This window comes from Bactrocera oleae, chromosome 2 (genome assembly GCF_042242935.1).
Source record: "Bactrocera oleae isolate idBacOlea1 chromosome 2, idBacOlea1, whole genome shotgun sequence".
NCBI classification, from domain to species: domain Eukaryota; kingdom Metazoa; phylum Arthropoda; class Insecta; order Diptera; family Tephritidae; genus Bactrocera; species Bactrocera oleae.
In genome coordinates this window covers 71,440,275-71,466,287 of record NC_091536.1, presented here as the reverse complement: position 1 = coordinate 71,466,287, position 26,013 = coordinate 71,440,275, and the positions used below count along the sequence as shown (strand labels likewise).

Genomic DNA, 26,013 nt, shown 5'->3' with positions numbered 1-26,013 from the left:
AAGGGGTAAGGTCAAAGCTATAAAGCGGTTGTTGTCATGTTAGAAAACTATTGTTTCTTGTAAGGCTAGTGAAGAAGCCTTTGAAAATGATAGCAAAGAAAGAAATTCGTAGTAGGTTTTAAACCCATCGGAAACGAAAGATAAACTAACGAGCATTAAAGGAAAAACAATTTACGGGTGATCTGATTTCAGGAAAAGTAAGTTGAGTAGCGTAGTTAAATTTCTAAAAGTTAAAAACGGTTTATGTCGTTTTTCGGCAAAACTACGAGTCTTATAGAAAAATGTTATGGGCCAATGTTGTAGATAATAAAAAGATCTATAACGTTCGTAATACATTTTTTTCACATATCCTCAAAATTGATGTATAAAATTCAAATAACGAAGTTCTTGGGCTTTTTTATATTTTTCTTGCACACAAAAATTTCTGTCACATGATTTGGTGTAAACTTACCTTCTTACGGCCTAAACATACTGACTTATTTTTTTAAATTTAAAACATTAAAAAGAAAACCTTATTTCGACTTATAATCCAAAAAAACCTCAATTTTCAATCAAAAAGTCTCAAATCAAAATTTCATATTTCTTTAAGAAGTCAATGTTTGTTGAAATCTCTACTTGCTGATGGTAAAAGACATATATACATTACTATGGTAAATTTGCTCGGAAAATAAAAAAAAAACCCCACTAAACGACAACCTTCAACGACGGATGGTTAGTATTTATGTAACAATGTTATTTATGATGTTGGATTTTGTCAACAAAGTATTTAATCGCTGCAATTTCTTTGTTAGTCAAATAAACATATAATAATTATTAAGTAGTGAAACACACGATGAGTAAATAAATTCTATTAATATTAAACTTTGTTTCAAGATTTTTTTCAACGGCAAGTTATTAACACTTAATGAGTTATAACTCGCTTTGCTTGTGCGACAATAATTAGCACAATTTAAATAACAGTGAATTTTAATTCGTAAGCGTGCGACACTGCGTTTGATGGCTGTCAAATGGCCTTAGCGCTATAAAACTGTATTTATTTGCACAGCTCTCGACACATACACGCACGCACAAATTCGCAGGCAAATATTTGCCTTGAACACACACCTGGCGCTCTTTAGCTAAACTGCTATCCCGCGTGTAACTCGAGACCGGCCCGGCCTACCGGCTGCTGTGATAAGCGCGCTGATATTTTGTGTGCACCATCAATGACGATTTACCGTGTTCTTGTACACACACACATACTAGAAACTTGTGTATGAACGTGCCTTTATGCGCCTGTTTGAGCGAATATACACGATAGTTCAAATATTTGCGCCTAGAAGTACTAATGCGCCCACAATAGGTGTTAATACCATACATTAATACATATGTAGGTATCTATGTAGGTATAAGGGTATGCCTCTATTTGCTAATTTTTGTGACGATTTCTTCTGTATCACCAAAACCATGAACTTAAATTGTAGAGTAATTTAACCATAACCTTCTGCAGACAGCATTCTAGCGACCGCATAGTTGCACTTATTTTTATGAAGTTACAAATTTATAAATTACACTGGGAAACAAGAGTTGGTTTTGTGAAGTTGCTTGCCTGATTTTGTATGCCACGCTGATTCCAAATCTGTATAATCCTTATGAACATATTACATTTTTAGCCAAAAAGACTACAATTTTAGAATTAAAAAATATATTGCGCTTAATTAACATGAAACAAATTTTCATTTATGTGCTTTTCTTGCATGAGTAGAAGCATCAGTTTTGTTTTGAATGCTCTAGCAGTAATCAGCCGTCATATTTGCATTCCAACGACGCTGGTATCGCTCTTCCATAAAGCGAATATACCGATGAAAGTGTTCTTCGCTTAAGTCGCCTAAATTTTCTGAGAAGCGGTCTAAATGTTCGAAGAGCAAGTGCATCTTGATATCACATTACATCATAGTCTCTGAAAGTGTTGAATGTTGTCTGGATTGAGTATTACTTTAATTTTACGATTTTTTCATTTTATAATTTACTTTTTATAACATTTACTAACTTTGGTTGTGATATTGGGTTAATGCTCGTGGATGTAGTAACTTAAAACTCTGCTGAGCAATTACGCATTTCCTTCAATTCCGTTATTTTTGGAAACTGAACACCAACCAGATGAGTTATACTTAGGTAGCTGTGTATATGTGCATCGATTAACCGATTAAAGTGAAAACCAATCGGTAAAGTTCAGTAGCTGCCCACCGTTTCTGCGCATTTATGGGAAACTCAGCACCGGCGATTAATTTACAGTTCAAACGTTTTATTTCTGTAATGGATTTTATGAAGGCTATAAATCTGTTGCGAATTGGTGTTATCTAGAAAATTTGATTATACATACACACATATGTTTCTGCACATTTTATTCACCTCGTTGGCAGTTCAGGGCCTCAAGCGGCGATTCGATTAGATACGATTTTATTATAGGAAAATGAAGTGAGTATGTTTGGGGTAATATAAGGGTAATTGATCTGAAAAAATACTAGTTGGCAGGGAGGTCAAATTTTCAGTAGTTTCCTTATTCGAGGTTGCGACTAAGCCACAATCCTGTTGCAAACTAAATTTTTATTGAATTCTACGCTACGATGAAACCTACATACATACATATATCACTCAATTTTGCCATGAGCTCATTTCTTTTTATAGCAAAGTTTATAGGAAGTCAAGACGCGTTACCTAGGCATCTCAAGAATTTTATTAAGTAAATATTTAAGTAGGCATCAGGTTTAATTCATAATCTCATAAATGTTGTAAATATGTTACCTGAAGAAAAGCTCGCATATGCACCATGTACATACATACACAGGTATATGGTCCAAGGCAATGGCATCTGCACTAAACCGTATGTACGCAACCCATATATTTTTTATAAATATACGATTACTTACTTTATATTTTTAAAAAACACATACACACATGTGTAAACATATATTTATGTACATAGACTCTTTTCATTCTTAATAAATCATGTAGACGCGGGACATTTCACTATTTTTTAATTTTTGAAGTGTCGTAAAAAACCGCAGTTAATATTTTTACTATCCATATTTAAATAGTTTTTTATTAACATTACAAGAATACAGGAAAAAATAAAAAATAAATAAAAATTTAAAAAATTAACAGCTAATAAAATGGTGGATCTCAAGAAATTGGCACGTGACCATACCCACGATTTCAACCCTCCAAGCAAATTGAAAACCACAAAAAAAAAATTATTGGTCTAGAATAATTTCAAAATGTCTGTTTCTACGAAAAGTGGAACATTTTTTTTTCACGGTTTTTTTAATCGAATTTTTTTAAAGTAAAAGGCATAGACTATAAAGAGGACTCTATAAAAATTTCACATAAATCGGTCCAGTAGAACCTGAGAAATCGTGGATATCGTTTTGAAAAAAACAGTTTCGAGAAAAACTCGTTTTAAAGGCCGAACCAAAATACCTATATCTCCGAAAATAATTTGAATTTTGAAAAATCTTGTGGATATATTCCTATTATAATTAAACTTGAAAAATATAAAAAAAAATAATTTTTTTGTATTTCTAGACCAGAATACCCCCTTAAGTTATCTTAATTCGATTTGAAGGTTGTTTATGTAAATACATATGTATAAGATTGTTTATGAACAGTATTCCATGATCAGACACTTTTAAAATGAATGTTTGGTTATTCACGAAAGTGTTTTATCAGAGGCCTTATGATGATCACGTGTTTTAAGATATCAGCCGGCATATACAAATTATATTTATTATGACTGTTGTTGTATTCTTGGGATATTACTTATTGTTTTGCACAAATTGAATGAAATTTCTTATCTTGATCAGTGATTAGTGGCCTGTTATCACATGCAAACATAGAGATCTATTATTTTTTGTTGTTTTATAAAACATTTGCTTAATATTTTTGTGTAATTGATATTTCCAATGAGAAATACGTAGGAAGAACTCAAAAGTTCAACATTTTTTTTATTTATGTACTTGCTTTAATATATAATATTTATGTACTTGCTTTAATAAAAGCTGTAGTCGATTTGTAGACCACAATATATCGCACTCCTTCATAGGGTATTGAAAGTTCTTCCGTACAAAGAGTGTTATTTTTTATGAAGTAAATACAGAATCTTATTGCACCACCCTCGTATATGCACACAATCAGCGATAAACATACACACACATATATAAATCGTTTGATTGTTTTTGATTGCGGCTTATTACCGTTAACGAGTTTTTTTTCCGTAAGCTTAAGTCAAAGGAATTCATTAGCAGATTATATGGTGCCACCTCGTACTTGTCTACTTACGCAGCTAATTGAAGCTGATGTCATGGCTATCACCAGCAATAACACTTTTTCAATTAGTTGGGGTTTAAAAAGCCATACATATAAACAATTTCATTTATGGCTTACTGCTATTTATTGAAAGCTTAAAATTGTTACCAAAATTGAAGAAAATAAAAAGTGATAATTTTCTATACTTTTTACCAAGTTTCACTAATCGCATTCTGAAATAAGTTTTAAATGTTGTAAAAGTAATTACGATGTTTTTTCTAATATTGCGAAATTCTTTCGGATTTGTATTCGACCAAGGATTGCCAACTCGGCTACAAAAACCAAAACTACAACTTATTACTTAAAATAATCATCTTGTCTGAAATTGGTTGATCAGTTTAACTGGTATTGACCCCGTTAACCTCAATCAACTTAATGTTATACTATAGATAAAAAGTATTATTATAAATTAACTCCAGCACCTAGTAATCTTCACATACAAAATGCTTGGTTATTGTTCAACAATTCTTAGAAGTGTGTGTTTATTAGTAAAATAAATCTGATTATTTCTACAATGTTTTCGAAAACATCTTCATCGCAATATTAATAATTAGCATATACGTAATTATGCATGTATAAGGGTTATTTATTTATTCACAATATTCAATACGAGAATGCGGTACAATGATCTCTTGCCATAATGCGGAACTAAAAACGTTCTTAGATATACAATTTAATTTACAATAGAAAAGGCTTGGGATATCGGAATCTACTAGGACTGGTTTCAATGCTTGACTCTTTGAAATATATTTCTTAGATTTTCCCTTTTTTTAGCGCAAACTCTGCTGGTTTATTAATTCACTTTAAAGCTTTTAAACTTTTAGGGTTATGAAGCCTTTTAATAAACTAGTCATGCATGCGCAAGTAACTAGCGGTAAATTTACAAAATTAAAACAAAAAAGTCTTACATTATGCATATTATAACAGTAATGATAATGCTCTACAATGCGTTGGAAAGAAAGATTTGTGCACGCTTTTTCATAAAGAACGTTCACCATCACCGTTATCATCACTATTTTTTGAACATAATTAAGAACGACAACATCAATGGATGTTGTCTTTAGAAAAACGGTCAAGCACATTTAATCCTCCAACGTTACATTGCGGAAAAGATATGACATAGACTCCTTATTGTGTATGCGACGTATAGCTTCGGCAATCAGTATAGAAATGTCAATCGTTTTGATTTTGTGACACTGCAGCTTTTGGATCTCATGTGGAATGGTATTGGTGACAACAACCTGTGTGGAATACAACGAATGTGTCAGACACGTCAAGTGCATAATTATGTTTTTAACTCACCTCATCGATTGAGGACTCTTCGATCAGTCTGGGTGCATCCGAGCTGAGCAGGCCATGTGTAGCCAATAAGTAGATTTTGCATGCACCGTTCTCTTTTAGCAACGCTGCCGCGTCGACAAAAGCCTGCACATCGTCGATTAGATCGTCCTGCGGATATGAAACGTAGGCGCTTAATAACGAACTTCTGTACTTGCAACGTCAAATACTTACCACCATGATGGCTATGCGTCCCTTGACATCACCAACAATCGTAAGCGGCGGTTTGACCTTTGGTGGGTGCTCCGGCACGCCCACCGACACGCTGATGGTGCGCGCTCTGCTGTTGCTGTAGTGGTGAATTGGAAGTTGCCAGTTGTGTTTTGTATTATTGTTGTTGTGGTAAAGTTATTGATATGTTGTGCAATGATTATTGTAAGTTTAATTTGTATGAATGAAATGATGATGAAAAAATTGTTTTTGTTATGAGAAAGAGTTTTTGATATGAATTTTGAGAATGTTGTACAAAATGAGTCGTTTAATTAAAGCAAAAAATGATATTTTCGTTTTATGTCAAGTGTGAAACCAAGGAGAGAAATGCGTATAAAATATACATATTTACCGTTATAAGTTTTGAAAAAGAAAATCAATACAAACCTAGGAGAACAGGAGCACATTTCAACTGTATTTCCTATTAAATCGCTATATGTACTGATAAACAGATAAAGAAAAAAATTTTGTTCGTTTTCGTTTCGTTTCTGGTAGATAATTAAAATTTTTCAAGTCTATAATACTTATATACGTAAAAGAGCGTATATTTAGCAAAAAAAAAATGGAAAAATCCAAAAATTTGAATCAACATATACTCAAAATTCAAAACATCAAGTAACTGTAAAACAAATATTAGCAACATAACGGTAAGAACTTGAATCAATTTAACGAACTAAGCAAAATATAAGTTTTTCCGATTTGACTACTGTGAGATGTGGCCTAAGGCAACTGCTAGCATTTATCCAACTTGGTACTATATAAATAAGATTAGGATACCCTTAAGTACGCAATGTATTCTGATGAAATTTGTATTTTGACGCAAAGACAGTTAGTCAGACAGACATACGTAGCTTAAAAATATCGTTCGATATTTGCTGCTATACAATGGAATATAAATTTTGGAGTGATTGGAAGTATTGAAAGTCAACTTTTCACATATCTAAAATAAATAATAAAATTCCCTAAAAATGGCAAGTTTTATCAAGAAATCGTACCACTATGTATCGTATATAATTTTATGATTAGTACCATACAGAAATATAATCCTGACGTTATACGAGTAATTACTAGATTTTTTCTAATGGCGTGAAACAAACTTATTTTAAAAATCGTTCTAAGCTTAAATTCGGAAATGTGGGATCTGTCATATCGAAATTTATTTTTGCAGAGCTAAAATGGAACTACTGCTTGAGTAAGTAAAATTACATAATATATTTTTAGGTGTGTGTTGTGTTCCACAAATGATATAAACTATTGAAATAAAGTGCAAATGAAAATAATATGAAGGAAGCAGCAAAAGTAATACCATACCAGCTGGATAAAGTGAGCTCTAACAATCAATACATAAATTGGTAACAAAATCGTAATAACAAACAGCCAATTCAAACAAAAATTAAATTCTCATTCCACTACAATGTAAATCCAGTGTGAAATCACTAAATGCATGTGTGTCGTTTTGTAAAAATCATTACTTTTCAGTTGAAAAATGCGGTGTTGCAATGCGGGGCTAAAATTGTTGAAAGCTGAGTCCGAACATGTTTGCCTTATTATATTTTCCATTTTCAAAATTTACAAGATTCAGCTGTTGCATGCATATTAAGCTGAATTTCGAATTCGAACTCGCAAGCTTTGAAGCTTCAAAAATATTGAATATATTTCGTTTTAAACATTTTTAACGCATGCAACTTCAAGTTAAACTCATTCGAAAAACAAGCAGAGGAAGAAAATTTCCTTACTATAAAACTCAAAACCAACAAAATCATTTACAAACTAGTTAATAGTCGGTCATTATGTACCCGTACATACTTAAAGAATTTGGAAGTTGAAATGTACTTTGCAGTATTCATAGAAGTAATATTTTTCAATACACAGTTGGTTAAAGGAAAATATAAGAAGAGAAGTGGTTATATTAGAATTTCATATTTTCCATTTACAAATCTAGTTACAAGCAGTTAATGTTTTTTGTAGCTATGAGCGTATAATTTACATAAAATGAGCGATCTAAAATATGAACACACTCAGCCACATTGAAGGTTGAAAAAGTGAGATTAAAGTGTAAAGGACAAAGTCACGAATGATCAATATAAATTCACCAATCGTTTGCTCGAGGCCATGTATGTTAATGAACAGTTTCATATTTCTGTAGTTCATACCTTTAAAAATATAAACTAAATGAATATTTGAAATATTTTTGAGTTACAGGCTTCTAAAGTATTGCCGTTCAGCGCAATCAGCTCTAACAGTTTATCTTTAGAGGCATTTTTTCGATTTTGCTAGTGATTACTTGGAGACAAATAATCCAATCACTATCAAATTTTTTCGCATGTTCTGCATATAGCGTTGAAAACTGTGGTTAAAAATTTGCTTTTTTTCAACGCCACCATTTTGGCAATTTTTGATTTTTTCATTGTTCGGATAACAATTCCTAGAGAGAACTTTTTATAAATTCATCCGGAATAACTACAGAAGTGCAGGACTCGAAAAATATTTTATTTTTTTCAACAAACATTATATTGTGCATTCTTAAAGTATGTATAAATCTACGCCAAAAATTTGAAAACAATTTATAGTCGTTTTTTTGTTTAATTCTCAAAAATTGCCTTTTTTAAGCTGTCACACAACTTAGGTTTGAACCTTAATGCGAAACTTTATTGTTTTTAGTTTGTTAATTTGTTGCAAATTTCTAATTCAGTATTACAAAAGTTCAAAATTTCAAATGGAGCGTGCTGTTACGGCGGAATTCGCGGAGATTATTACAAACCTCGAACAAACTTTGGACGCTTCATTTTACAAAATGACAACATCTAATCCAAAGAGCACATATTACAGCCTAATTGTAAACAATATTAATTCTATAGAGAGATTTAGATTTTTATCGTTACTTTCAGTTTTCTTTACACTAATGATATGCGAAACAAAATAAAATAATAATGATTAAGCAAGTAGTAATTGGTTTGGCAATGAGGATCTGCCCATTTATGTACATAGTATATTACAAGTTGCATTCATACATAGATAATGCGAATTGGACACTCGCTCTAGTTAGCTGTGATAGTGCAAATGTGAAATATTTCTACACAAAATGTTCGCTGACTCACCTCACGGGGGGTGGCGAATAGCGCCCATCAACCTCGTCACTTTCGGCCTCCTTCTGTTCGCCGTGTATGACTGCTATGGCAAGCCGCAAGCGTTCAGCGTACGAGGTCGCCTTCTTGGCGCTGTTGGGATTACGCGCCACAATCACCGAATTACGATAGTCAGGGATCTGCAAGAGTGTTGCTGGAGTTTAGCAAATACTTTAAAGAATCTTACAACAACTTTTGTTTTAAATTTACACTTCGGTGACTTAATATTTTCTATGTTGCCACTAATTTTCAATATCAATAAAAATTAAACACTTTCCATAAGTACAGAAATAATTAGGGAAGAAAACAATAATATTGCAGTAGAAGGAAGAAATCACTTAATTGTCGAATAACTTACTTATCTTTCCACATTAAGCTAAATATAATTAATAAAATACAAGTAGATAAATACATTTTAAGGTTTTGAACTTTCTTAGCGAGAGTTTAAAGCTTAACCGTTAAGTGAAATGAAATGGTTACAGTATAGACCCGCAGAAGTGTTATCGTTTATAACAGTAATGAAAAGCTTAAGGGTGACTACACTGCATGAAATGACACATTTGGGTTAAACAATTGGTTATTTTGAATACTTATTCCGATTTGCTTTATTTGGATTTCTCAAACATTTGGTTTAAACAGCAGTCTAAAATCATACAAATTCCTCGGCTCGAGGTAGGAATTTGTTATTTTTACATTGCTGATCGCGCCAAATTGGACTGTTTCTAAAATAACCGAATTGTGACTTTCAAAATCATAAGTGGAAACTGTATGATACGAAATTCACGATTCAGCAATCTTTAAAAACGATATTTGTGTGTTGTTTACCCTCTAACTCAATTCCCTGCCTATATACATCAAAAGTATTTGTGCAAAATTGTCCAAGCTAAAAGAGAATGTTACAAAATTGTGACAGTCTGAATTTCGATAGCGAAATTATACGGTAATGTCGATGTTAGATAAATCTAGTAAGAAATTGAAAAGTAATTATTTCATAGTTAGTTTAACAAGTCTAGAAAGAAATAATGAAGAACGAAACGTTAAATCTCATAACAGATATAGGTACTATATCTATATACTATCATATACTGAAACCTGCATTAATCCGTTGAAGGCTTCTTAAACCGTGACTATAATTTTTCGATTGTTTCTTCGCTTTTTCTAAGCTAATACGATTTGACTTAAACAAAAAAATTTAAGTCTTCATATCAACGAAAAGAAATGTAATATTTTGTGCTTTAACTCGCAGTTGAAGTTCTTATACGAAATAATTTAAAAAGGTAAATATTTGTATGGTATAAACAATATCAATCGCAATACGTGCTCAGATATAATTTGATTGCATTTCATTACCAGTGAATTCAATATTCTATAAATGCAGGATTACAATCGAAATTTTATGAGTTTTTGAAAACTAAGCCGATTCGATTAGTTGTCAGCCAATATGAAAAAAAAAAATAACTTAGGTTGCAATCAATTATACCATGGCTATAATTAGATAGGCATTTAATCTAAGCCACGCATATATATACATAGATCATTTTCTAGGTTCATTAACTAGCCAATAATGTGCATGTAAATTTTCGGGGGATAATTGAAAAAAAAAAATTAATATTTGTAAGTTTCAAAAGAGTTTTGGCAATATAAATTACTATAAAACGGTTTAAAACTATTGACACTAATTTTATACATATTCTGATCTAGCTAAATACTCTAGTTGTACACATTTAATGTAATATCAAAAATTGCACATACACTCTCCTGTATATATTGCAACAGAAATGGTGAAGCGCGCAAATTATCAACTGGTATATCGAAAAATCCTTGTATCTCTTTTTGATGCAAATCCATTGTAATAATATGCGTTAAGCCGGAGGTGCACAGCATCTAAAAATGCAAAAGGATATAATAAAAGGAGTAATGGAAGCGTTAATGAATTATTGCGAAAAGTGTTGGAATGAACTGATCCAAAAAAAACAAAAACACAAAAGAGAAAGTTCTTTGTTAAACGGAGTTGGCAGTATGAGGCAAGTTCATATGTGTGTACGCTATATTTGATCGTTTAAATAATGCAAACTTTCATATTTTAGCGCTATAAGTTGCTAATTAGTAGTGTTCGCTGAATTAACGGTTAATAAGAACAATTAGTACTTTGGATTTAACTTGACACATGACAAAATGAAAGAACAGTTTCAAGAGTATGTATTCTTCGCGGCACAATATTTTGTGAAAGTATTTATGTTTTGTAGAAAATATGTTAGCATAAATCAAAACGGTGAGTTAAATGTAAGAAAATAAAATTCAAATTGGCTAGTCAAGATGTTTTTGAATTGCCCTTCACTCCCCACCACCTAACAACAAACGAATTTCCAACACTTTTCTTATTCGAGAAGCATGTAGAAACCTTCGCCAACAACTTCGACACGATACAACCGCGTTTACGCATTTTACATTGTTTCGAGTAGGGTAGATATGGTATGACACCAACTATGGAGCGCGCCGAAGATGTTCTGCAAGCATACGCCATTATGAGCAGTTCCATGATATTGTTATTGGCATCTCTACAAAAGTGTGGAGAAATCATTAGTCAAACTAGTTGTAGCAAATTTATGTTGTACAAGCACTTACTTAGTGCCCGTTTGTATGATGTAGATGTCTTTGCCGCGCACCGAGTCGCCGATTTCCACCATCGTCTCGCGATTCGTTTTGTGAAATACGGAGCAACCGCCGCTCTTTATGCCCATGCGTTCGGCCACTTTATTGGCCAGATCTGGATGTGAGTTGCCATGGATCAGCACAATATCCGAAGCGGATGACGTATCCATTTCGCTTCTGCAACGCTTCGGTGGACGCACGCTGCCCAATCTGGAGAAATAAGAGTAGAAAATGTTAGCATTTCATAACAAGACTATTTATTCTTCACAATCAATCACAAGCAACAGGAGTAAAGCGGTGAACTCGATATGTGGTGTATTTTTCTATTTTAGGTTATTATTTATTTACAACATAATGCGCGACAAATTATGAATGGAATGCCTTGCTAGTCACAATGTTTACTCTTGCATACACTACAACAAAAGCAACGCCACGTTGGCTTGTGGCACACGCCAAAGCCATCGAAAGTCAAAGCCAAAAACCAATAAGAAATGTCAGAGGTAGGTCAATAATACATGGAGATGATTGCGTCGAAGTCAAGCACATACATAAACACAGCTACCTATTCCAAACAATCATTCTATATTGTGTGGGTGCGCAAAAGTCAATGGGTGTTTGATTGTGGCGCTTGAAGGTCACGTGCACGAACAACGCAGTATAATAGGAACGTTTATTAGTTTATGTCAATATGCCACGGATTAAGTGCATAACAATAGCACAAGAACTAGCAACTGATGGCCATTAATTTTTTTAAGTAAGCACTTGTTTAATGAAAGGCGTTTTCCTCTTATTTGGGAAGCACACTCACAACACTAGTACCTAAGTCACAGTCACATGAAGTAGCCACGTAAATGCAGTCATGGTTACGGTTAAGCGTATGTACTCAGACATTTATATCGGAAACTTCGACACTTCGCCTCATATATTGTATTTACATACATATGCACATAATATACGCAAATGGAATAATTTTGAAGAAATAGATACTGAATAAACTCGATAACATTTGCATAGTGCAATCTGCAAATAAATGAATTTAATTTAAATAAAGCTCTCTGTTTCGAGGTTTTTCCTCTATAAAAAAAACTAGTAAATCTTTGAAGAAACAATAAGCAGATTTTTCAAATTTATTACTTCACCTCTTGCAAAAACATATGGAGATGACTGCTATTCCCGAATGTATCTCTCATTAGAGCGATAAAAAAAATGAATTTACTTTCAGAACGTGCAATCTCATTTACAACTTTTCGACTTTGAAAATGTTGTCTGTTATCGCATAGCAAATAATAGTAATTAAAATGTATATCCAACTTAGAACATTTAAGTTCCTCCTTAGAGCATAATAGAACCATGCTAAACTATATCCAGTTTTATTGCTTTAATAAAGTGCAAACTATGAAATTGAAGAAGAATTCACCAAGAAAGTTAATCTTTTTGTTGCGAATTATATTTAATTTAATTTATGCTCGACACGATTCTTAACCACGCCCCTATTAGCTTTATTTAAAATTTAAAAATATCAAACTTGGTTTCACTAAGCCAGCGCCCTTTAAATATTTTGTTTACCAAAATAAAATTTGAATTGACTTATCTTTCCATTCTTAAATGTCCAGATCTTTGCAAAAATAGCACTTAAAATTTCATATTATTTTAGTTAAATGGATGAGCTTAATAATTTCAAAGTGCTGTGTCAAAACCATGATCCATTTATATAAAGTGTTACTATAATTGTTTATAATTATAATTTTGAATCGAGCAATATATATAATATATAGAATTGGGCCATGGCTGAAATGTTTTTTGAGTTAATTTTTTAATCATAAAAACAAAAAAAAAAACATCTCATTTTGACATTATAAGTTAAATTGGTTAAATTGTTGTTTTTGTGCTCTCGACGCAAGCTAATGTAATTGAATCGTGATTATCATATATTTTGCGCCAGAGTAGATTTTTTTTTTAAATTTGCAAATAGAAAACAAATCTGATCACATATTCTCAGAATAGTCTTTAGTTTTATTGAAGCCAGTGTTTCCTCGCAAGAAACTATGTGTAGCAAACTTTATACACGCACTGTATATTCAAAAGAAAACAAGTTTCTGCAAACAAAAGTAATAAAAACAAATTCCATAAAAAATATAATTAATAGATTTTTGAGAGCAATCAATATGCATTAAGTTTCAACGAACATCACGCACCATCTGCCAATTGAAAGTAGAGCTACTGTGTTAGCCAAACTACTACTACGACAAGGCGTGACTAGGGCAATGTGTAAGCAATTAAATTGCTTCGTTTAAAGTTTGCCCCAGTCATGGAACTACAGAAATTACGCTTCGCACTCCACAGCATAGCACACACGCACACAGAAGGGACCTATTAATGGACGAGGTGAAGACTGTGCAACTGCGAAATAAAAACGCTTATTTATTGTGTTTAATACACTGACTCGCGCAGAACACGGGCAAATGCAAAACTAGTAACTAAATACGAGCAGTCACCAAGTGCGAAGGAATGCAAGCGAATGCCAACACTTGACTTACATATGTAAGGGGTAACCAAGTGACGTTGTGCGATGCCTGGAACTTTTAATATCGACCAAACAACGCCACTCAACGAGTAAACACATAGTTGTTGGGTCTCTTGTCTGCCTTTGGCGTGTTTGTTGCGTGAAGCTGTCGAAAGTGCAACTGAAACTGACACAAAAGTGCAAAACGCCTTAAAGTCAAAGGTTGATTTGGTTATCCTGCGGTCACGATCTAATGCTACCGCTGCAGCCACTAAGCAAGAGACGAACACTTCACGAAGGATAACTGAGTGCTTGGCAATTGCATATGTAGAAATCTATATGAGTGTTAGACAAAGCGCATAACTGCACACGTGATTTCGGTAGCACGTTCAACGGTCGTAAGTGCTCGGTGTGCGGTGCTGCACTTTGGTGAGGCGTTGCGGCAGTTATTTTTTTTTTAGCATAAAATACTGACAAAAATATGTGCTATGTAAGTGCGAAAAATACAAAATTAAAATTTACGACTAGCACGCGAGCTCATAAGTCAAGTGGCGCAAGCATCTTTTGCTAAGACTGAGAAGCCCACCACTTGTGGTAGCGGCGGTGACAGTGCATCCAACTCGTGCTCCTCGAAAGCGTGTGTGAGTGCCAGTGGCTAAGAGGAGCGCCTCCGACACAGTGTTATGTACAATAAGTAAATTAAATTGAAACAAAAACAAATCTCAAAGTGGCATGTTTTAACTCGGTGATGGCTTAGACTAGATATCAAAGGAAAATGGGTGATTCAGGTGAGTTTGCAGACGGGCGCAGTATAGAAATAAGTAATTATACAATTGATATAAAATTTGATTAAAATATCACAGTAAGCCAAATTAGCATAAGAAAAAAAGAAATCTCAAAATCTGTTTATTCTTGATGTGTATATGTGTCAATGTATCATATAATCTCTGAAACCACCAAATTCCTAATTTTGCTAAAACTTTTAAGGAAATTTTATAATATAATACATTAAATGTTTGTTAGAGCCTAAATTCCCTTTGAATTTAAAAATTCAAAAAATTCTTTGAAAATGGCTTGATATTAATCAAGAAACAGAAATCGTAAGGGTCAAATCGTTCCTTTGGACGCCATTTTTGACTTTGTTTTTTGACTCAGTCACAACTGTAAAAATATATCGAATTCGCTTACATTTCTGAAAAACACTCCGACATGCATATACCAAGTAATATATATCTATATAATATATAGTGAAGAGAGGGTATTCTATCGAATGATTTTATGCGCACAAATTTGAGTTTTATTATCTTCAATTCATTGAGTGTATTGGCATAAAATTTTTGCATATTTATTGAATTTTCACACCCTATTTGCCAATAAGAAACGCCTAAATAGTCCTACAAGAAGGACTAAAAGATCATAAAAGCGATTACAGGCGAAATTCCGAAAGTAATCGCATAATGTGAAAGTGCTAAAACCGCGATAATCGACACGCACATAAGCACCTAACGGCGCTTTAATGCAAAGAAACGTTAGAGAATGGCGTGGGGGAGGCAGTGTGATATTATAGCAACACTTATGCCTATTTAACTACTGACACCATTTATATGCATATTAAAGTGCCTAGCAAGAGGCAGCGAGTCAGCGAGTCAGCAAAGAACTGATGTTGCATGCGACGTCGGGAGCGAGTGGCTAAGTGCCGCATTTCCGCTGTCATGTCAGCTTGTTGCACGCGCTGCAGGAGGAACACCACAAGAAAACTGTCTTAACCATGGGCGCTCAAGTTTCTACTCTAATGGCAAGATATGTAGCTTTCTGCATATGTGCATAATATACCCGCATGCCAGTGTTGGAGGTTAGAAAATCATAATTGAAAAAAAATAATAATAATAACACCTCTTGAGGTTGGTTATTGCTTTTGGTGGTCGCTTACTGAAGTGGCTGTTAATTCCATGCAAGTTAGATGAATTTTAGTCACGCTGCTTAACGGTTGTTTTCTTTGTACAAAAAGTAAAGTAACAAAATAGTTTTTTTCAAAATGATGTTCGGTATGGCCTGCGATCCTTTAAAGCATACAAGCATGTATGAGCGCATGAACGAGGGTAGAGTTTTGAAAAATCGCGTTCAAAAAATATTTTCTGAAATAAAAACATTAATGAACTTCCTCCAATATTCACTTTCTACTTGCAGACAGCGAGGACAGCGATGGCGAGGGTGGTCTTGGCAATGTCTCACGCGTGATCATACGTCCACCCGGGCAGAGTGGCAAGGCCAAGCGCGGCCATCTTTGTTTTGATGCTGCTTTTGAGACGGGGAATCTCGGCAAAGCCGATCTGATCGGCGATTTCGAGTACGACTTGTTTTTAAGGCCGGACACTTGTAATCCTCGCTTTCGTTTCTGGTTCAATTTCACTGTGGACAATGTGAAACAAGATCAGCGCGTTCTTTTCAATATCGTCAACATAAGTAATCCGCGTAATTTGTTCAACTCTTCACTGGTGCCGCTGGTGAAGTCTTCCAGCCGTCCCAAATGGCAACGCTTGCCGAAGAAGAATGTCTTCTACTATCGCTCGTTGTTGCATCAAAATCATTATGTGCTGAGTTTTGCATTCTCTTTCGACAAGGAAGATGACGTGTATCAATTTGCAGTTGCACCGCCTTACAGTTACTCGCGGCTTCAGTCGTATTTGAATGTGATCGACGCACGACAAACGGAGCCAAGATTCGTACGCAGCGTGCTGACGAAGAGTGTGGTAAGAATTAATTGGTTGTAGGATTGTTGTTGTAGTGACTATAATTCGCAATTTTTAGGTTACCAGCAACCATATCCTGCATTAATTTGTGTTTATATAAACAAGCTAATTAGTGAGTTTCTTAATTTTTGTACAGCAAAAGCGAAATCTAGACCTGCTCACGATTGACCACGTCACCGCCAAAACAAAAGCGTCACGCCTGGATCGCGGATTCATACGCATCATTGTAATTTTATGTCGTGTACATCCCGGAGATACGCCGGCCTCCTTTATGTGCCAAGGATTTATTGAGTTTATTACAAGCAATCACCCGATTGCCGTTGTGCTGCGCGATAATTTCGTCTTCAAGATAGTGCCGATGGTAAATCCGGACGGTGTCTTTTTGGGCAATAACCGTTGCAATTTGATTGGACAGGATTTAAATCGCACATGGCATGTGGCCACTGAATTTTCTCAACCCACGCTGTATGCCGTAAGGAATATGCTTAAGGAACTCGACAACTCTGACGTGCGTTCGCAAACTCTCTCAATATAAAGCTCACATTCATTTAGCAGATGTGTGTTTTTATTGCAGATTTATCAGATTGACTTCGTCATTGACCTGCATGCGAATTCCAGTCTGCATGGCTGCTTTATTTACGGCAACACATACGACGATGTTTACCGACATGAACGCCATCTGGTGTTTCCGCGTTTGTTCGCCGCCAATGCGCCCGACTACGTGGCCGAGAATACAATGTACAATGCGGACGAGAAGAAAGTTGGTTCTGCGCGCCGTTATTTCTGTGAGCGGCTTAGCGATACGGTGAACGCCTACACCGTCGAGGTGTCCATGAGTGGCCACTACTTAAAGGATGGCAAAACTGTTGCGCTCTACAACGAAGATGGCTGTAAGCGAAACAAGTGCATAAATAATCGATCATACACTCAATTAAATGTTTAATTATTCATTACCCAGATTACCGTTGTGGTCGCAATTTGGCGCGCACCTTCCTTCACTACTACCGTTTCATCAATGTGTTGCCCACGCCCGTGGTATCCGAGGCGCGTTTACGTCGACGCAATCGCCCGCGTACGCATCACTCACGTTCACGCTCGCGCACTCGATACGAAGTGAAGCCACGGCCGAAGACAACACGCTGTTATGCACCGATTGCGTACACGAACCTCTCAATTCATTACGACTCTGGTGGGGGATCGTCCGATGAGGGTGGCTTCTCCCCCACACGTCCCATAGCGCCGGGTAGCAGTCTTTTCAGCGGCTACCGTAATTATCGACGCATACACGGCAGTTCGGCGGTGACGCACGATCAGTACGCACTGCTGGCGCTTAAGTCAACGAAACACGATCATTTGGGCGACTTTGGCGGTGCTGGCAGAGCGCATGCGTATCAGCAAGCGCGTGCGGCAACGGCTGAAAAGTCAGGCAAATCGGTGACCTTCGAGCAGCCGCTGAATGTGCCGCCGAAGCCGTATTTATCCATCATTGATCTCAATCAGCTGACGCGCGGTAGTTTGGATCGCAAGTCGGGCAGCTTTGATGTCGACCATCGTTGACGAAAACCGCAGGAAGACGGACGGTGTGCAAGTAGATAGAATAACAAATCAAATTCTCTCGAAAAATTATAGTTAAATTTCAATATACGATTTTTTAATTAATCCATTACGCTTCGTTACCTTTTCTATGCAAGAAACTTGAACGCTATTAATAATTATTATACACTTTTTGCGCAAAAAAATTTTCTCTATGAAAACAAAAATCTCATTAAGCAAATAAATAAACAAACGCTGCGAATATTTTGTTTACTTTAAAAGTGTGTACAGATGGGCTTGTGTGCATGCCAATGATTTGTGTACATTACATTTAGAATGCATCTCAGGGTCGCTGCCTCTTGTGTATTTACATGAACGTATGTACATATATGCATATATAATATAATACATATAATACAAATCATTTGGGCATTTTGACTATAGCATAAATTCTCTTTGCATATCTGTTGTTAAGGAAGCTTATGCTTACTCAGATGGTAAGCTCTTTGGCGTCGCTATTAATTTATCGATCTAAAAGCAAAATAATAGTTATAATTTACGTTGACTTGTTTATTTTGCCTTCGTTGACAATTTCTGTGAATCGCAGCCAACAAAACCGCAGCTGGTCGTAATAAATATATATAAAACTGTAAATTATACCTCAACGTGACCGTAGCAGAGTGAATTGAGAGAAATTCACATGCAAGTCGAAAATTATAATTTTTGCTTTAAACGGCTGTGTCATCCCAAAGGTATGTTCAATTATTCTAGTTCAAACTTCAGTAAAAAAAAAAATTTCCAAATACCTAGTCGATCCACTTGATATGCCAACAAGATTTTTATACCCTGAACAGGTTATAAAAAGTTTACGGCGAAATTTGTAACACCCAGAAGGAAACGTCGGAGACTTTTTTATTTGTTGTAATATCTTCACGAAATTAGGCACGAGTTATTGTTTAAGGCAACAATGTATTCTCAGAAATTGTTCAGATCAGATCACTATATCATATAGCTGCCATACAAATTGAGCGATCGGAATCAAGTTCTTGTAATGAGCCTTTGTATTTGTGAAGGGTATTATAGGTGCAATCGAAGTTAACGTTTTTTCTTGTCTTAGATGAATTTGAACTAATAAGATTTTTTAAAATAATTTTTTAAGACACTCTGTAGTGTAAAATTTTTCCCAAAACACACTCTTTTCAGCGAAGCCGTCATTTTGTCAAAAATCAAAATTTTGACTAGACCTTTGATCATTACCCGTATTCTACTATTGGAATAGAAAATTTTGCAGTTTTTGGATGTGAGATAATTTTAGGCAAACAAATATTCCTCACCGCCTGATATCTTTTTTCGGAGGTCCTTCTTGAGATGAGCTAGAGGTTAAAACAAAATACAAAATCTTTCAAAACAAATCGCCGATTATTACAGTATATTAAATTCTATAAACGTACATTATTTTTATTTATTTCTTAATTAAATTGAATAAAATGCATCTACAAAAATTTTCACAGAAAAAAAACGCGTTTTTTTTCACTTGTAAGTGGAAAGCGCCCTTAAAGCGCCCGAAACCATTTCTCAAAAGTATTTGGAGAATGTTTTTTGCCACTACAACAACAATAAGATAAATGAACTGCGAGAAAAAACAGTCAAAAGGCGTAAGATCGCATACTGCTTCAGATCTACCTTATAACAAATACTTGATTGTGCGAAAAAATTGAAATTATAACAAATACTTGATTGTGCGAAAAAATTTAATTATTTCAGTTTCGCATTAGCAGCTAGTATGCAGGAAATCAAGATAAATCTTCCGCCTTCGTAAATATTTCAGTGTGCACAAAAATTGTTGAAAGAACACGTTGAATTTTCTAGACACTAATGTATGTACATATGTATATTGCGTGCTGAAATCTCGCACACATGCACATGCATACATATATATGCAATTAGCAATAAAAACAAGTGTATAAAACAAGATCTCGTCAGATAATTATTATCGGGCAGACAAATGGACAGGCAAACAAAACACGCAGTTATTAATTAATAGCGGTGCCTAAAAAAGGCAGGTGGGACCGAGATTAGCTATACAACACATTAACAAATGTCAACCTAAAGAATGCGATTAATGGACTATACTTGGTACATACGTCGACGTATTACCGCCAAACAGTTGTGCCACTCATTTAGTGGTATTATCTCACCACCATGTGCCTTACTCGTAGTTCCTGTCTCTATACACAAGGGGTATCAAAAATAAATTGATTAAAAAAAAAACGAAACAATAACAAATCCATGCCGGCTTGTTAGCCATGTACGAAATACATTTGCATTTGAGCGAAACAACTTTTGGCTGGCTGCCAGAGGCCATATCAGTTTGGATTGAGCGATATATTGTTTACTCTTAGTGCTGCTACCCTGTTGGTTTTCGGTCTCATTCATTTGTCTGCTTCACTGCTGTGCCGTGTGCGCCAACACTTTTTCTCTTCTTTTCACTGCTCTGCTATCTGTATCATATTTTATCATAATGCCGAACACGTTTTTTCCTCTATTCTAACACTAATTACGACAGTCAATGGCCACTATGCGACAATTGAATGAGGGCCAACACTTACTTACGTATGTTATGTACACATAAGCGGTACGTATATGTAACAAAATTTAATTTGGCACTTACGTTGTCTATTTCTACCACATGCTTAGGTGATAAGTTATCATCAATTCTCGAACTTAACCAATCACCAATATAGCACTGGTGGTAATTAGTGTGAAAGAAATTGTAAAAGCGAGGTAATATCGTTTTTTCTTCTAAGATAAGTATATATACTATTCACAAAAATATATATGTACATCTGAATATTTTGGCAGACGAAATACTAGATGTACTCGTATGTTGGGAATTCCTGAATTTAAATTTTTTATGAATATATAATTTTATTGTAAATAAGAGTTGATATAAATGTTTTCGATATCAACGTCGTAGCTGTTTGATGCCAACCACAAGCCTTATGAAACTAGTATGACACTCGCGTAACTTCGTTCCGGATACTGCAGTAGGCTAAACTCTTACTTATAGAAACTTGATCGCGACATACCGCACTTACGTCCTACATGCAAATAGTCCCCGCACGACCCTCATCCCCCCTTGCCACTATGCCCCATCAAACCAACTCATCGAATACTGATCTCTCTATTATCTCCATTCCTATCGGAACAGCTTGTTTTCTGGAACACCAAAAATTTTTAATTTCCCAATATAGACTAGAGTACAATTTTTTGAATGCGCAGATATAGTATGTATGAATTCAAATGTTAATTGTTTGTATATATTCGTACATGAAACAACTAATGTGCGCAGCTAAATATTTTAGACACGTCTGCCTTACTTAATTTTGGAAATCATAACCTGTGTGATTGTTTGGTGTAATATTAATTATACCCTGAACGAGGTATAATAAGTTTGCCAAAAAAAAATGTCCGACACCCTATAAAATATCCATTCCCACGACAGTCGCGCCTATGTAAGCGGAACGGACACGGCTCTTTATCCGGCCAAAGACTGTTAACTCGGCAGCATTCCTTCAAGTTATTTAAGGAATGTTTTCTGTCGCTATCACCACAACAACAACAGCCCCCTATAAAATATACATATAAATGATCAGCATGACGAGCTGACTCGATACAGCCTTGTCCGCCTGTCTGTATACACGAACTAGCCGATATCGAAACACTATAGCTGCCATACAAACTGAAGGATCAAAATCCAGTCCCTGTATGGAAAAACTTTTTTCATTCTGAATGGTATTCTATCTTCGGTGCAACCGAGTAAGTTTTTTCTTGTTTTTAGATTAGAATGATGCGTATAATTTAATATTTAATTTTGATATTTTACATATATTTTTTTATTATTTTATAACAGTGTGAAGCTAAGGTTGACAAAAGTTCACTGACAATTGACTTTCAAGTCTAGTTAGCGATAATTATTACACAATGCGATGCCATGCATACACTTAAATCTTGTACGAAATAGATGCGAAGCCTGAGAAAATTAATAATTCATTTAGTTATTGAGTCAATATATATTTATAAGGTTATATGTATAAACACCCACCATTTGACGAGATTAAAAGCGTTATTACCGTATTACAATAAATACACACTCGTACATAACTATTTAACTGATAAGCTATATTAACATGTGTGTATGTAATGCACAATTGAAATGCAATGAGCCGTAAAATTGATATATTATTGACATAGATTTAAATATAGCATATAGTTATGGATGCTTATATTCATACTGGATTTTACGAGTATATACCTATTCATATTTGTACACACGCGGAATAACCAATAATATTGACTTAGGACTTTACAGAGTTAATGTAGAAAAGAACTCAGATTCGGAATCGCTGATTTGCTTATCTTGTTTCTATGTATTAATATTCCAAGTGTTAATGTTTAGGCAGAGAAATTAGCGCGTCTCGGCACGGAAGATATATACTGGGTAAATAAAACATTTGTCTTATTTAACTATATAAGCAGTATAAAACACTGTTTTATTTGCGCGCAACAAGCTAAAAGCATTTATATGCTTTTGTAATAAGACTTCTTCACATCACATGACATAAGCAATTACACTATGCATGAAAGCTGTTAATCACCTCTAAACGGGGACTGTGACAGCGGAATCCAATTTTTCCGAATGAATTTACAAACAATTTGTATGATATCGAGTTTAAAATTTGGCACTATCACAATTAAGCGTTTTTTTTAGGCATTTGTTAATATTCTGCTTATACTATTTTCGGTATATAGTATTATATATTGCACAGAGGCACCATTAAAACACCAGAGCACTTGAGCGACGCAATACACGAGGAAAACTTGAGCAACGCGTGATAACCACAAACCCAACTGATTGATAACTGTTTGTTTGCTGTGCAACACAAAACAATTTCGTTCTCGCTTGGAATCCAGCGATTAACTGATAAACGACACAACTAGAGTATAGAAATCGCCCAAACTTGTATTTATATGATTGTACATTGTGCTTATAGCGTATAGCGAAACCAACAAGTGTACGCTTTCAATTAACAAATACACTGAAAGCCAAAGAAGCTAGCAACTAGCCTGGTGCCGGTGACCAAATCAGAAGTCAAAAGCGCCAGTAATCGAAGGAGCTAAGTAAACAGAGAACACATTTGATGGTTGAGAAAATAAGAGTAAATATATACGAGTAAACATATCGGAGTGTATCGATATCTGTGTGGGGGAGAGCATGGAAAACGATGAAGGCGTAAAGCTACTAGAGATAGCGTGCTGTAAAGCGAACAAGAAATACTTATAAAGGGCAACATGATAGAGTCGCTACCTTTGAGATTTGAAGAGTATATAGAAAGATAGGTTATTTTGCGATGTCGCCGTTAAGCTTTCCGAGTGTGTCAGTAAGATCTCATAATATCTGAAAGAGAACCAATCGATATTGTATTAAATGTATGGAGATATCTTCTAGTTGCCCGATGGCCGACTGCCTCTAAATGGTAATGTCACTAAGAGACTTCAACGTTTAAAATATTGAAATTATTCTGTCTTGTGTAAACAATTTTTGGTTACCATATGAATATGTAGATAAGTAGTAGCATTTGCTAGACGTTTTGTCGTGTAGGTACACTACGCACCTTCACAGTACCCTACAAGGGAGCGATTAAAAACATAAATTTAACACATTGGATATTCTGCATTTTAAAAAAATATTCAATTTCCACCAATTTACCATCTTTTCAATGGAGAAACCGCAAGCTCAGCTTGTCATTTTGTGAACTAGGAGCTTTCAGCATTTACACTTTTTCTCTATGAACTCTCTTTATCTCTGTCAATGCGGTAACTAAGTACCTTTAAAATCTAACTGCAAGCATTTAATTGTTATGAATAAACGTTTAAACAATGTTTGCCATAGCATCAGTAAAAACAGCTGGAAGGCGAATTCACGTAAAGAAAAATAAGACGAAAACAAAAACCATAACTTAACAAAACACTCAGCCAAACCATAAAAACCCAGAAAAACTCAAAAAGCGAGTACATATGTATGTATTATGTGTATGTGTTATGTGCATTTTGCATTGAGGTTGGTTGAGTGATTGAGGTGCGTTGCGACCGTGTAAAACGTTTAATTGTAATGTATATAACAAAAAGCAAATGATATTAACCAAGTTGCAGAACGATAAAAACAAGAATCGCCTAAAAATGAAATTTTGATGATACGACAAAAGCAGCGATAAGACGAAACTCCAACCAAAAGCAGTTGGAGAAGTAGTCTAAAGGTAGGTATGTATGTATATACATATGTTTGTTCAAGTACAAATAAATTATATTTTTTCCATATGTTGCGTTTATATTTACAAAAGAAATTCTTGTCATAAGGCAGCCAAGTTTGTCGACCGGCCGATGAGTTAGCCGGGACATATAGAAAGTATATGTATGTAAGCAGGTATACATATTTGTAAATTTGTACACTTAAATATACACTTGCATATATACATACATAAGTATATATAAATCATACGATATAGAGGTGCAGAATGTGGGAGGTTGAGCTGGCGCCGACGTCTAAATACACATTCAAGCACTTACATTCATACATATGTATATACTTATTACCACATTATTAACACATTTTTGAGAGGAACGTACTAAATTCGACATATATGCTAATTTTTAAGGCATATAAGAGACGTTAAAATATAAATATAGCTTTTAATGGGGTCACATGTAACTTATAGGGGTTTCTTATTACTTGTTTCGGTTGAGTAGCATTTTGCAAAAATCCTTTCTATTCAAAATCGACGAGTCTTTTTTTTTGGTGTTTTATCCGGCTTCAATATCCTTTTCACACTTTTTTACAGTAATAAATATATATAGATTTATATATATGTAGTTAATATTGAACTGAAAACAAATAAAATCAATTAAAATATTTTCTTAATACGCAGCAAAATATATTCGTGAATGCACTGTACGCAGTGAGGAAGAGACTGAATAATATTTCTTTGGCTGACGAATCCCCAACCAAGTGCACCAACAATATAATCCCCCCCCAACAGAAGAAGAAGCAGCAGCAACAGCACCGCAGTGTAGTTGGCTGTCAGAATACAATAATAACAATTGTGTATAAACTGGAGCACACAATATGTACAGAGTAATCGTATTGGGCGCTCTCCGCGCAAATACAACTGAGAGTCACTTGTTTTCATTCACTGTTTTTGTACCTGTTATTATATTCCATGTAAATTGAACTACTTAATTAATATTACCCAGTTAATTAGTTGATGAATAAGTTGATGTTTTGGTTGTAACACACCGCCAAATACGCACTTTTCACTCAGAAATATTTGTGTTATTTTCCTTTAATTTGTGTAAGCTTTAATTGAAAGCGAATGATGCCAGCTGTAAGTTTGGGATAAATAGCACAATTCTAACTGCTCGCTGTGGGGTGGAAAATCTATTACAATATAGGGTGCGACAGGGTGTAAGAAAAATTAAAACTTTAGTGAAGCACACGTGG

At 34.7% G+C, this 26,013-nt stretch overlaps 2 protein-coding genes across 8 annotated transcripts; one reads left to right on the top strand and one right to left on the bottom strand.

Moving 5' to 3' along the window:
- Nucleotides 1-4,795: 4,795 nt before the first annotated feature.
- On the bottom strand, nucleotides 4,796-25,905 carry LOC106623261 (phosphoribosyl pyrophosphate synthase-associated protein 2). 6 transcript variants are annotated; one of them, XM_036368190.2, is made up of 10 exons: nucleotides 25,763-25,876; nucleotides 25,246-25,397; nucleotides 11,643-11,879; nucleotides 11,419-11,575; nucleotides 10,770-10,901; nucleotides 8,991-9,157; nucleotides 6,280-6,333; nucleotides 5,857-5,971; nucleotides 5,647-5,793; nucleotides 4,796-5,585 (listed from the first exon to the last, which is right to left on the bottom strand). In XM_036368190.2, the coding sequence occupies exons 2-10, from the start codon at nucleotides 25,263-25,265 to the stop codon at nucleotides 5,427-5,429; spliced, it is 1,188 nt and encodes a 395-aa protein (XP_036224083.1). In that variant the 5' UTR covers nucleotides 25,266-25,397; nucleotides 25,763-25,876; the 3' UTR covers nucleotides 4,796-5,426. The 6 variants fall into 6 exon arrangements, with proteins under 6 accessions (XP_036224083.1, XP_036224089.1, XP_036224084.1 ...); XM_036368196.2 differs by lacking the exon at nucleotides 25,246-25,397 and having other exon boundaries at nucleotides 25,763-25,905; XM_036368191.2 differs by lacking the exon at nucleotides 25,763-25,876 and having other exon boundaries at nucleotides 6,280-6,324; nucleotides 25,246-25,446.
- On the top strand, nucleotides 14,870-18,479 carry LOC106623260 (cytosolic carboxypeptidase 6). 2 transcript variants are annotated; one of them, XM_036368156.2, is made up of 5 exons: nucleotides 14,870-14,960; nucleotides 16,360-16,922; nucleotides 17,059-17,430; nucleotides 17,497-17,812; nucleotides 17,881-18,479. In XM_036368156.2, the coding sequence occupies exons 1-5, from the start codon at nucleotides 14,948-14,950 to the stop codon at nucleotides 18,477-18,479; spliced, it is 1,863 nt and encodes a 620-aa protein (XP_036224049.1). In that variant the 5' UTR covers nucleotides 14,870-14,947. The 2 variants fall into 2 exon arrangements, with proteins under 2 accessions (XP_036224049.1, XP_036224050.1); XM_036368157.2 differs by lacking the exon at nucleotides 14,870-14,960 and adding an exon at nucleotides 16,193-16,271.
- Nucleotides 25,906-26,013: the final 108 nt, after the last annotated feature.